General features: G+C 44.7%; 1 protein-coding gene across 3 annotated transcripts; it reads left to right on the forward strand.

Moving 5' to 3' along the window:
* The first annotated feature begins 931 nt into the window (after positions 1-931).
* LOC121917498 (RWD domain-containing protein 2A-like) lies at positions 932-9695 on the forward strand. Of its 3 annotated transcripts, none has more exons than XM_042443522.1 (3): positions 932-1024; positions 2909-3129; positions 8542-9695. In XM_042443522.1, the coding sequence occupies exons 2-3, from the start codon at positions 2929-2931 to the stop codon at positions 9217-9219; spliced, it is 879 nt and encodes a 292-aa protein (XP_042299456.1). In that variant the 5' UTR covers positions 932-1024; positions 2909-2928; the 3' UTR covers positions 9220-9695. The 3 variants fall into 3 exon arrangements, with proteins under 3 accessions (XP_042299456.1, XP_042299457.1, XP_042299458.1); XM_042443523.1 differs by lacking the exon at positions 932-1024 and adding an exon at positions 1155-1186; XM_042443524.1 differs by lacking the exon at positions 932-1024 and adding an exon at positions 1952-1972.
* Positions 9696-13266: the final 3571 nt, after the last annotated feature.

Here is a 13266-nt window from a genome sequence, read left to right on the forward strand (position 1 = left end):
AGGAGGCAGATGTAGAGATGCTCAAAGTGAAGCCTTCATCCAGGCGCCTAAAGGGGACAAAGAGCCTTAGTAAAAGACTGATGGCAGATAAGGGGCCATGGCGTGTAGCCAAATGTATTTTGAAGTATATTTAAGTGTATTCATGCATCTGGGCTATGACTGCTGGAAGTCTATATGTTTGGAGTGTGAAATGCCCAGTGAGGGGATGAAGGTGCGTTTTCTGTGCCTGTTTTCCTATAAAGGTAGCCATTTTCTTTGGCTCGAAGCCTCAGTTCTGTTGGGATGGGAATCCCTCTGGGGACAGACGGCTTCTTTGAATAAATCTGAATTCTCAACGAAATTGGGGTCCTCTGCTTTACTCTGTTCTGTCAGAACCTTTAAAACCTATCATCCACAACAATACTAAATGACTGCACACCATCCATCAGCGGACGCAAGCAACGATAACACAAGCATGGGAATCATGTGGCCCTTCAGATGATGCTGGGACTCAGGGGGACCAGGTAGGATGATGTCCTCACTGCAAATGAGGGCAAGGCACTGTAAAATGGAGGGCATTGCAAAATAAAAGCTGAAATGTAAAATACTGCTTCTTAGTCCTGCTCCAAATGGAGGACATTTTGGCATTCCTCTGGACAGCAGGTCAAAAAGGAGGACATGTCCTGGAAAAAGGAGGACCTCTGGTCACCCTTGTTGGACTGCAACGCCCAGCAGCCCTGGCTGGGGATGGGCAGATGGGTAGCTAGCAACTCCTTGGTGGAGTATACTGGGAATTGCGGCCCAAGGAATGGAGGGGCACAGCCTTCTCTACTATTGTCTCTTCTTTAGAGTTGCCTCTTTTGCAGCTTCCGGGAGGGGGCGCGCGAGAGCTCCCTCCCGGGGCCGCTGACGCTTTACAACTACCTGGCGCGCATGCGTCGTAGACTCAGATAGCATGGACTCCTATGACGTGGCACGGAGGGCGGAGTTGCAAACGTCGGCTGTGCTTTGGGTCTAGGAGCGCGGGGAGCACGCGCCTGTTGAGGTACGTTGGGGGGGCGAGCACCCTGATATTCTCTCTTCCAATGAGCGTTCTCCTCAGCGGGAGAGAGCCAATCGCGGCCCTCGGCTCCAGCCGCTTGTGACAAGACTCGAGAGCTGATTGGCTGAGGGTCAGAGATGGGCAATTAACAGTCTCTCCGACTTGGTTCGTGCCCCGCTGCTTTGCTGAGGGGAATGGATGGCGTTTCAGCTTAATAAAGCGCCTTGGAACTAGTGTAAAATAAAGTAACCCCCCCCCCAGAGAACTAGATATTGTACTGAGTCATTAAACACAGCCTGGAAATGTTGCTTAGGAGTCTGCCATGGTGTTTGTGGGGGCTTCTGGGAGCCAGTCTCCTTGGTTCTACATTGCCCCAGCCTATTGTAAATATAAGGTGGCAGAAAACATACCCATGGGTTGGACATGATGGAGCAGAATAAACAACATCCAGAATCCACAAAGCGGATTCATGTTGGTGGGCCACACAAAACACACTTCGCAAGCTTTCGAAGCCACACTGGCACCTTCCTCAAGCAAAGGGGTTAAAAACCAGTCCGCTATGGCAGCTCTACGCAGGCAGCCCCTATTTTGTTGTGTGCCTTCAAGCCATTTCCAACTGTGGCAGCCCTAACTAAGGTGCACCTGCCTCAGGGTTTTAGGGGCTCATGGCATTTCCTATGGCCAGTCCTCTTTAAGCATCAGCCTGAGGGTCAATCTTTAGTATTGCCTTCCACATGGCCCCTTCTTCTAAGGTAATGGTAATGAGTCACTGCAGATTAGGGTAGTCTAAATACCCTAAAGAGAGTGAGACCAGATCATATCTCATCTTGGAAGCTGAGCATGGTTTGCTCTGGTTAGTACTTGGATGGGAGGCCACCAATGAATACGAGGTGCTGCATGCTGTATTTCAGAGGATGCATCTGGAAAAACCACCTCTGAGTATTTCATTGGGTAAGAAGATAGCCATCATGGCATTGTAGTTTGAGGGCTGGACCATGATTCTGGAGGCCAGGGTTCGATTCTCAGCTCAGCCATGAAACCCACTGGGGGACCTTGGGCAAGTCACACACTTTCAGCCTCAGGGGAAGGCAATGGCAAACCTCCTCTGAACACATCTTCCCAAGACAACTCCATGATCACTATAAGTCAGAAGAAGGTGGAGAAAATGGCCAAACCAAGAACAAAGCCGAGTACAATTTTGTTGTGTTCTTCATGCAAATAATATTTGGTGGTAGTTGTTACATGTCTTCCAGATGACTCCAACATATGGAAACCCTACCACAGGGTTTTCTTGACATGACATATGTGGAGGAACTTTGCCACTGCTTGCTTCTTAAGCTGAGAGTATATGACTTGTTGCACACAATCACCCAGGTTTCTGTGGCTGCATAGGGATTTGAACCTTGGTCTCCTTAGTCCTACACCACACTGGCTCTCATACCTTACAAGGATATACTGTACAGTATTTTCATCCTGGAAACTGATCTTAAATTACCATCTGTATTTGTAATTTTGTGTAGTGCAAAACTGAGCCCATGACTTAATAAGAGAAGTACTAGGCCCTTAGTTACTTCCATGTGTTTTATCTTGCTGGGATTTTCATATCCATGATTCACTTCATGTGTTTCTTAATGTTAGGGCTGGACACATTTATGTATGGCCCCGATTTTAATCATGTAAACAGTCTCTTTGAACTTCTTAGAACCCAATGTTAAATCTGTTAGGGGATTATAGGTTTTATTTTTATCACAGGAAAAAGGGGGAAAAGGTGTGTTTGATTTGTTCAAAAATGTCATTCTGTCTAGTCAGAATTTGTCAATCACAGTATATTTTTAGTGAGGAGAGAATATAAGGAGGCATAACTTTCTTAATTTCTTCTGTCCCCAGGTGGCTTCACATCTGCAGCAATGTCCGGTGTCATAAAAGAAAATATTCAGCTTCAGATGGCAGAACTAGAAATGCTTTTTTCTATGTTTCCTAATAAAGGAGAAATAACTCTTCATGATGAAAACACTCTCAATAATGTTCAGAAATATTTGAATAATACAAGTCAGAATCCCCCACAGATGATTGAATATTCAGTTTCCGTTACTATCGATGAACCAAAGGTGAGACCATCTGTATTCCATTTTTTCTTCTTTTTAATAATAACTCTAATATTTTCATTTGATGCTAAACAGTTGTGAAACCTAGTCTGTCTTCAAGAAAATAGTAACTTGAACCAATACGCTATACTGCTTCTTCAAAGATGACCCTGATCTCATGTTCCATGTTTAGATTACTATAATGCATTATATATGGGGCTGTCCATGAAGATAGCCAGAAAATGTCAAGAGTTTAAAAGGTTAGGTATATTAACTTGTTACAGCAAAAATAACAAATAGTTCTGTAGCACTTACAAGGTGAAAACGTTTATTATGGCATAAGCTTTAATGGACTGGAATAGATGCTTGTTATCAGCTGGGGTTTGGTTCCAGGAACCCCTGGGGATACCGAAATCCATGGATGCTCAAGTCCCACTAAATACGGTGGCATAGAAAAATGGTGTCTCTTATATAAAATGGCAAAATCAAGGTTTGCTTTTTGGAATTTATATATTTTTTAATATTTTCAATCCAGGGATGCTTGAATCCATGACTTAAAAAATCAGTGGGTATGGAGGGCAATCTGTACACTCCACTTTCATAATATGGCTGTTAGCATACTGTTAAAAGAAGGGGTGAAAATTGTGCAGTCCTCCAGATGTTGAACTGCAACTACCAGCAGCCATAGTCAATGATGAAGAATGCTGGGAGCTGCAGTCCAGTGACATTTGGAGGGCCGCACCATTCTCACCCCTAGTTTAGAGTTAGCAAACCAGACCTTGCTACATTATTCTTTTGTCATTCAACTAGAACCAGTCGTTTCCCAGCTCAAATTAAGTTGTTTTTAACAACTCTGTCCATATGAGCCCACCTGAGCATTTTGTTGTATTTCTGAGGCCTTTTCTTATACCTAAGATGAAGATGAGAAACAGGGCCATATTATTTGCAGCCTCCACGCCGGACGCCGCCGCCGCTGCAGCCTCGCCGGGACTGTTCTTTCGCCGGGCGGCCTCCTCCCGGTGGTTTTTAGAGGTGCGCATTTGCGCACCGCCCCGGGAGAGCCGCCCTCGGACTCGGGGAACCCCCCCACAGAGACCTGGACTGCTTCTGCGGAGCTGCGACGGTGCGCAGTTGCGCAGCTTCCATCGGGCGTGGGAGGGTTGGGTCGCCAGGGAGTTAGAGGATGCCTATAGTGGCTGCCCTCTGCTCCTTTAGTGGCCATAGAGGGCTGGGGGGAGGTTAGGGATGCGGGGGATGCCGGGGCTGGGGTTGACATCGGGGAGGGCGGAGCTCCTATTGAGGTAGTGTGGGGCAGGGGGAGGTATGGCGGTGGGAGAAGGGACTTCCGTTCCAGGGGAAGGCGGGATAGATGCATCATATCTATCCCACCTTCCTGTCCCCCTCCCAACCTGAAGGACCTGAGGGTCACTCCAACCGTGCCACAAACCCTGTCGTTGCTCCTGTGCAATGCCAGGTCTATTAATAACAAGTCCCACATTCTCCAGGATCTCCTGGAGGACTCTAGGTGTGACCTGGCTTGCATTACCGAGACCTGGCTGGGGCCTGAAGGGGATGCTGTGTGGGCTCAGGCCCTGCCTGCTGGGTACTCGGTGAAGGACCAGCGCAGGTTAGGTGGGCGGGGGGGGGGTGTGGCCTTGGTATATAGGAACACCGTGTCCCTCACCAGGAACCACATCCGACAGACCACCTATTTCGAGTGTATTTACCTGACCCTGAAGGCTAGGGACAGTCTAGGGATTCTGCTGGTGTATCGGCCACCCCGTGCATTAGCTGACTCCCTTAACGAGCTGACACAGCTGGTTGCTGAACTGATGTTGGAGACGCCCAGGCTTCTTGTCCTGGGCGACTTCAACATCTCCCTCACGGCCAGCTATGTTCCACCCGGTGCGGCTCGGGAATTCATGGAGACCATGACAGCCATGGGCCTGTCCCAGCTGATACAGGGTCCCACGCATTGTGCGGGTAATACTCTCGATTTGGTCTTCTGTTCGGATGCGGTAAATCCGTGGGCGGAAATAGTCAATATTTCCCCCCTGTCATGGACGGATCATTTCCTGGTAGAGGCGAAAATCAAGGCTTCTACCCAGATCCCCCCCGGGGGTGGTGGACCAGTTAGGATGGTCCACCCTCGAAGGCTGATGGAACCTGAGAGGTTCCAAGAAGCCTTAGAGGGGCTCGCGGTTGGAAATGACGGCGACTCTGTTGATGCCCTTACCGGTATTTGGAATACCGGTCTCTCCGGGGCTATACACAGAATCGCTCCCAAGCGTCCTCTCAGGCCTGCTTCTAATCGTAAGCCCTGGTATACGGAAGATCTCCGGGCGAGGAAGCGGGTTCTGCGACGGCTAGAGTGCCGTTGGCGGAAATACCTTCGCTTAGACGACAAGACTCTCCTAGACCGATTATTAAAGGACTACGGAGAGGCAGTGCGAGCAACAAAGAATTCGTTCTATGGTGCTCGCATTGCGTCCGCGGAATCGCGTCCGGCAGAGTTGTTCAGGGTGGTCAGGGAGCTAACTCAGCTCCCTCCCGCCCTGAACCAGATCCTTGAACCTTCTAAGGCCTGCTGTGACTTATTTAACAACTTTTTCGTGGATAAAACTTCTCGTATAAGCGAAGGTCTGAACGCTGACATTATGGCAGAACCAGAGGTAGAAGTGTCCAGAGCCTCCGTGGACTATGTTATACTGGATCAGTTTGAGTCGGTGAGTACCGAGGATGTGGACAAGATCCTCGGAAGTGTTCGGAAAACAACCTGCTCTCTTGATCCCTGCCCCTCGTGGTTAGCGGCCCAGGGGGGACCGGTGGTAACCACTTTGTTACGCCGGATTATCAACACCTCTCTCAGGGATGGGCGATTTCCATCGGATCTTAAATTGGCCATTGTAAGACCGATCCTAAAAAAGCCCTCCCTTGACCCCCTGGTACATAATAATTATCGGCCTGTTTCCCTGCTACCATTTTTGGGGAAGGTGATCGAGAGGGCGGTTGCGCTCCAGCTTCAGTCGGTCTTGGATGAAACGGATTATCTGGATCCATTTCAAACTGGCTTCCGGGCGGGTCACGGGGTTGAGACGGCCATGGTCGCCTTGGTCGATGATCTCCGTCTGAGTGCTGACCGGGGAAGCGTGTCCCTGTTGGTGCTCTTGGACATCTCAGCGGCTTTCGATACCATAGACCATGGTATCCTTCTGGGACGCCTGGCTGAGGTGGGAATCGGGGGCACTGTGCTCCAGTGGTTCCGGTCCTACCTCTCTGGGAGGTCCCAGATGGTGCAGCTGGGGGACGTGTGCTCCGACGAGAGGCCCCTTAAAACCGGGGTCCCTCAAGGAGCCATTCTGTCTCCCATGCTATTTAACATTTACATGAAACCGCTGGGAGAGATCATCCGGAGACATGGGGCGCGGGGTTATCAGTACGCTGATGACACCCAGATTATTTTCTCTATGTCTCCGACTGGTGCAGTGACCGGGGATGGCGTCTCTCCTCTCGTGGCCTGTCTGGAGTCAGTAATGGACTGGATGAGGAAAAACCGACTCAAGCTGAATCCAGAGAAAACGGAGGTACTAGTGATAGGTTCCCCCGGTCCAGGAATGGCTGTGGTTCCACCTGTCCTAAACGGGGTCACGCTCCCTGCGAAGGACTCTGTGCGCAGTCTGGGAGTGCTTCTTGATTCGTCGCTTCATCTGACTGCTCAGGTGAATGCGACGGTCAAGAGCACCTGTTACCAGCTTCGGCTGATTCGCCAGCTGCGCCCATATCTGGACCGGAGGGACCTAGAAACTGTGGTACATGCTCTGGTAACTTCGAGATTGGACTTCTGCAATGCACTCTACATGGGGCAACCCTTATACCAAACTCGGAAGCTTCAAATGGTACAGAATATGGCAGCCCGGCTGGTCACTGGTGTGTCCAGGACCAGCCACATAACACCTGTACTTAAAGATCTTCACTGGCTGCCCGTTCGCTTCCGAGCTCAATATAAGGCGTTGGTTATTACCTATAAAGCCCTAAATGGCTTGGGCCCAGGATTCCTAAAGGACCGCCTCTCCCCGTACAATCCGCCTCGCACCCTCAGAACGTCTGGGCAGCAGTTGCTGAAGGTGCCTGGGGCTAAGCTTGCTTCTACGTCTAGAAGGGCCTTTTCTATAGCTGCCCCAGCCCTTTGGAACACGCTGCCCACTGAGCTCCGCTCATCTACCACCCTGGCCCAATTTAGGAGGGATCTTAAGACCTTCCTATTTAAGCAGGCATTCCCCGATTAAGATCCTGTGGGCCTCCCCTCCTCTTCCGTGGCCATGAGGATGGGCGATGGGGCTTTTATTCCTGCTATTAGTTCATTGTATTGTGTTTGATGTTTACTGTTTTTAACTGTATTTGTGTGCATTCATTGCACTTTTGTAAGCCGCCCTGATCTTTCTGGAAGGGCGGGGTAAAAATAAAGATTTTATTATTTTATTTATGTAGATTCTTGAGAAATCTCAACTGAGATACATACATATGATATTAACGAAGAAAAGAGGATGCAAATGATTTGTGCAGATACAAACATTTGTGTGAGTCACAGAGGCCTCACACCAAATCTGTATATCTCAGACAGCTTTTGACAGAGATTTCAAAACAGTTGATATCCACAGTATTGCACCCCTTAGCATCAGCTCATCAATTGCTTCTGTTCAGCTCTGGTGTCTCTTCTATGTGCTGTACAAAAACAAGATACCATATTCAACAGCATGGTAGCCCCTTCTGTACTGCTGTTTTGATTGTGAAATAGTGAGGGTGACCTGTATGAATAAATCAAGTACCATTTGCCCCTCTAAGATGTACACACCAAGAAAATCCCCACCTCACCCCACTCACAACTCAGCTGTCCCCAAATTCTGAGAGGTAGAAAACACAAGTTATCACCACATTGGTGGTTTTCCATTTCACCCTTATTGCCGGATGTGGGATCAGTGTAGTTAGTCATTCTCCCACTAATAATTCTTTAGCAGGCAAGAGGAATCCATGAGTCTACTTCATGGTTGTCTGTATCAAAATATCTACATACACTCAGTAGCCCCTTTAAAGGCCTAAATCGATCCCAACCAGAGTATACACATTTAATCTACGAGAAGCTGGTAAATCAATACATAGATAAATCCCATTGATTGAATGCCTCTACTTTAGCTGGGATTAGTAGTTGAATTTTGACAAAAGCCAGCTGTGCTTGCAGTTTTCTCAACCTTATAGGCATGCTATATTTTTCATGTGGTGGATTTGTTGCATTCATGTACTGAATCACATTAGTACACAAGAGTTGTGGGTTTTGCTTTTTCTATCTTGTACAGTACAGAAGGTATGTGTTTTTAATTCTGGATAGGCAGACACTACCCCAAAAACCCTGAATTATAACATTGTCTTGTCTATTTGTAGGTAAAAGTGAATTTGCAGGTAATTTTGCCTCATGACTACCCCCATGTGACACCACAGCTTTTTGCAAGATCAGATGCTCTAAACAGGCAGCAGCAATTGCAGCTCAACCAGGATCTCACTTCTTACGTTGCTTCTTTGGAGTCAGGAGAGCTTTGCATATGCACAGCTGTTCAGTGGGTGCGAGACAACAGCATTTCATATGTACAAAACAGCAAACTCTACTCTGAAAGCGTTCCAGATGCAAAAACATTTAAAACATTATTTCGCCGGATGTGGATTTACAGTCACCACATATATAGACAAGAACTAAGGAAAAAGATATTCGATTGTGCCAAGAAATTAAACTTGACTGGTTTCTGTCTAACTGGGAAGCCTGGGATCATTTGTGTGGAGGGTATCAAAGAAAACTGTGAAGAGTTTTGGCATGATATTAGATATCCCAACTGGAAACACATTTCCTGCAAACATGTTGAGAGTGGAGAGACTCAGGCAAATGTGGATGACCTACGACTCTTTCAGACTTTTGAAGATTTACAGTTTCAAGCCCATGGTGACTATGGACTGAGGAATGACTATCACATGGATCTGGGTCAATTCCTAGAATTTCTGAAGGCACATCAGAGTGAACATGTATTTCAGATTTTGTTTGGTGTTGAAGGCAAATGTTCGGAAAATTAACAAAAACAACAATTAATAAAAATTTAAAACATGCATCTGCCACGATGAAACATGAATGCAGTTGGTGCAACAAATAAACAGAGCATGCACACAGATTCTGAACAATGTGTACTTCATAGTTTTGTTCAGAGTGGCCTCAAAGTGTATCTGATGGAAAACTGATGTGAACTAGTTAGATCCAGGATGCATTTTAACACACAACTTCCCTTCAGCCAAGTTCTCAAGAGTCTCAAGCAAAAATCATTCCCAGCAATATTGCATAAACATAAACATTTTCATTAAGCTATAGTTTTTGAAAACAAATATTTTAATTATCTTTGTTTTAATAGTATAAACTGCCTACATTAATGAAGATACATGAACTTGTCTTTTCGAGCATACTTACAGTAGGATCATGAAAAGAGGCTTCCTGCTAAATTTTGCAGTATCTAAATCTCATATTAGAAGAGAGAGAGTTCAATGTTTTTGTGGGTGAACCACCAACATCTTGATGTAAGTGTTTGTGCACAGATGGTATTCATAGAAAAGGTAGGTTTAGGAATGCTTATTGTGATTGTACTAACACATAAAGAAGGCGGCAGTGTATATGAATTAAATAAGAGCCAAACTACTGAAAGCGAGAGATCAAAATTTTGAACTGAATCCCGAATTATATACAATGCCCAGCTGATACGTCTGGGGGTACTCTTGGATCCGTCGCTCCAGATGATGAATCAGGTAAATGTGACGGTCAAGAGCGCCTGTTATCAGCTTTGGTTGATATGCCAGCTGCACCCTTTCCTAGAGGTTAGGGACCTTGAAACTGTGGTACACGCACTGGTAACCTCCCGTCTTGATTTCTGTAAAGGCTACCCTCGTGCTCGTCCAATCAGTACAGAATATGGCAGTCAGATTGGTCTCAGGCACAACAAGACAAATCATATAACACCAATCCGAAAATCACTTCACTGGCTGCCCATTAATTTCCGGGCCCAGTACAAGGTGTTGGTTATTACCTTTAAAGTCTTAAATGGCTTGGGTCCAACCTATCTTCAGGGCCACCTCCTTCCGTACATCCTCCCTGCACACTCAGGTCTGGGAGGAATTTGCTGCAGCCTATAAAAACTAGGCTGTATGTAACTGCCTGGAGGACATTTTCAGTTACAGCTCCCAGATTATGGAACGGACTGCCGGATGAGATCCGTCATATTAACACGTTAAACAGCTTCAGAAAAGCTGTTAAGATGGATCTCTTCTGGCAGGCCTTTCCTGAATAGACACCTGGCCACTAGAAGAACCACCTAACTTGTTGGACCCTTTCGCTGCAGTCACTGTTTTTATTCTGGTTATTTCTTTTACGTATGTTTTATATGGTCAATTGTAAATGTATTTTAAGGGGGTGGGATTGGGGGGTATGGAATGTATATTTTAATGTTATACGCCACCCTGGTTGCGTAGCACAGAGGGACAGGATAATAATAACAACATGCCTTAAGATACAACCCTAGTAATATCCCACTGATGCAGTAATTAAGGGTAGTCCAACACAGAGTTATCTGACCAAAATTAGGAGCATTGTCATTAAAACATGAAAGAAAATGTTTCTGTCTTATCTGATGGTGAAAAGTGTCCTGGTCATGACTGAAACATGATGGTCGAGGCAGTGTAGTGGATCCCAGGGGTAGCCTGAAGTGACTAGAAGTCTAGAGTCAGTCAGTGTTCCAATATCTCAATTTGCAATCATTATTGCTGCCTTTCTTTTTAAATTTAACTTTAGTTGGGAATACTCGAATCCAGGACAGTATAGAACCAAGGCAATGATGGGAACTCCCAGCACATGCATAACAAGTATTCACTCCTCGTTGTCCAGCTTTATCAAAGAGGACTATGAGCCGAAAGAATCCTGGTGGAGGTTTCCTCCATCAGTGCCAAAGGGATGAGGAGAAACTGTCCCTCTCTGGTGTTGGGGGACAAAATCACTCAGGTTCATCCTATAATTGATATCCAAGTCATCTGACAGCCCTAAAAAGGATTGAAAGTACAACAACACTGCTCCATCACTCAAGTCTTTTGCAAACTGAGGTTCTATAAGCTTATCAAAGCTTTCTCAGTTCCAAGATTATTAATGACAGAAAGCTTCCCTGAAAAATAATATGTGGTGTCAGGAATTTTGATTTGCATGGCAGAAAGCCACTTTATGTGGGTAATCACCGACAAGTGCAGTTGCTGGATTTAGATAATCTTTATAACTCTATCACTATATTTCATTCCAGGAGTTGAAAAGGTTTAATCAGTCCAAAAATGTACAACCTTTTCAGCCATGGAGGCTGCAAGCAAAGACAGCTGCAAGCCTGAAGGAAGGAACAGGGCTCATGTTATAGACTGCTGATAGTTAATTCACAAAAATATGTTTAATAAAATTGTAGTGGTATTAAAAAGTGTCTACCTCAAGAAAAGAAAATTACCATTGCTATTAATGCTACTATAGGTTTTGTTTTAAAAATTAGTTTGGTGGGAAACGTAGGTTTTGTTTTCTATGTAGACACCTTAGCATAAATAACAAATACATACAGTTTATATAGAAAAAAGTATATTTGTGATGGCTCAAAGCAGCAAGGTACATGTGGCCTAATAAACAATTGGCTGTTAGTTTGTCTAACCACAAAACATTGTTATCCCAAATCTTGGCTCACTGAAATTTAATGTAGACCTTATCTATAGTATAAAGTGTCATTTATCTCATCTCAAAACCCTTGGTTCATTTGAACCAAAAGAAGTGTAAAAGTAGATTTTTGTCTTTCATAGTGAATTCTGTGTGAGATGGTTTGTTTTGAATATCTGACACAAAGGTTACAAAAATGACTAGTAAAAAGTGAACAGTATATTTCACATGGGCATATGTTGTTGGCCATGAATAGTAAAAAACCCCAACCATATCATTTGAGAATGTTGCCTATTATATGCAGAATGAGGTAATATGCATACATGGAAATACAATTAGTTTGGGGGGGTTATCTTGCCAATTGCAGGAACAAATTGAATTTACTAATTAAATAACAGGAATCAAAAAATAGGTGTAAAAGAAAAAAATTTTTTACAGTGGAGGTAGACAAGCATCTGGATCTCCCAAGGTATTGCTAATCTTATTAATAAATGATCTTGAGTGTTGGATAAATAACAAAATTGCTAAATTTACAGGTGACACCAAAATATTCAGAATGGTAAAATCCTAATTGGATTTTACCAGGTGAATGTGCAACAAAATGGCAAATGAAGATCAGGGTACATATGTGTAGAGTCACTGCAGATTAGGAAAAAAAATATCCAAATTTTGCAAGTATGTTTACAGGGTCTGAACTGACCAGCTCTCTAGGAAAGAGTTGATAAACAGCTTAATGAAAATGTCAGTGCAGTGTGCGGCAACCACAAACACACTGAAAACAAAAGAATCAATACTGTAATGCCCTTATATACCGTACATTTCTAGTACAGCTGTACTTTAGGATATAGTTTTAATTGCTCTGGGTTAAAGGAAAACACTTTAAGGATGGAAATGGTGCAGAAAGAGGCAAATGCCTGGAATTCTTGAAAATGATTGAGTGCTAGGAATTCTTCGGAAAAATGTTACTACTTAAGGGTATGAGAGAAGCAATAGTGGTTTATATAACTCTAAAAGACTGGAGGAAAGTAGCTATAAAGGAATTTTTCTCCTTCACAGTAATAGAAGTCTGTCTGTCACCAACTAAAATTGACACTAGATTCAAGATTGCAAAAGAGAGGACTTCTTACAATGAATAATTGATGTACGCGGTTTGCTGTCACAGTACTGTATATGGCTCCCGTTCAGATATCATTAAATGGAAATTAGCCAAATTAATGAAACATTCAAATTCTTTCAGCAGTTATTAGCCAAATGAAAACTGCCTAGAGACAAACAATGAGAGAAGATCTATGGCAAGGGTGGGAAATGTGCTTGTTGCACCAAACAGCATGGTCTGTTTTTCCTTTTCTAAAGGGTTGTAAACTCTCCCAAAGTGTTGTTTCCGGGCAATAAGAATTTTAAGATAA

Source organism: Sceloporus undulatus, unplaced genomic scaffold, assembly GCF_019175285.1.
Source record: "Sceloporus undulatus isolate JIND9_A2432 ecotype Alabama unplaced genomic scaffold, SceUnd_v1.1 scaffold_20, whole genome shotgun sequence".
NCBI lineage: Eukaryota > Metazoa > Chordata > Lepidosauria > Squamata > Phrynosomatidae > Sceloporus > Sceloporus undulatus.

What these genes read in the sequence shown, in the direction of transcription:
- LOC121917498 (XM_042443522.1), top strand. Translation starts at nt 2,929, where the DNA reads ATGTCCGGTGTCATAAAAGAAAATATTCAGCTTCAGATGGCAGAACTA. An exon ending in TTACTATCGATGAACCAAAG is followed by an intron (nt 3,130 to 8,541) that starts GTGAGACCATCT and finishes GTCTATTTGTAG; the next exon opens with GTAAAAGTGAATTTGCAGGT.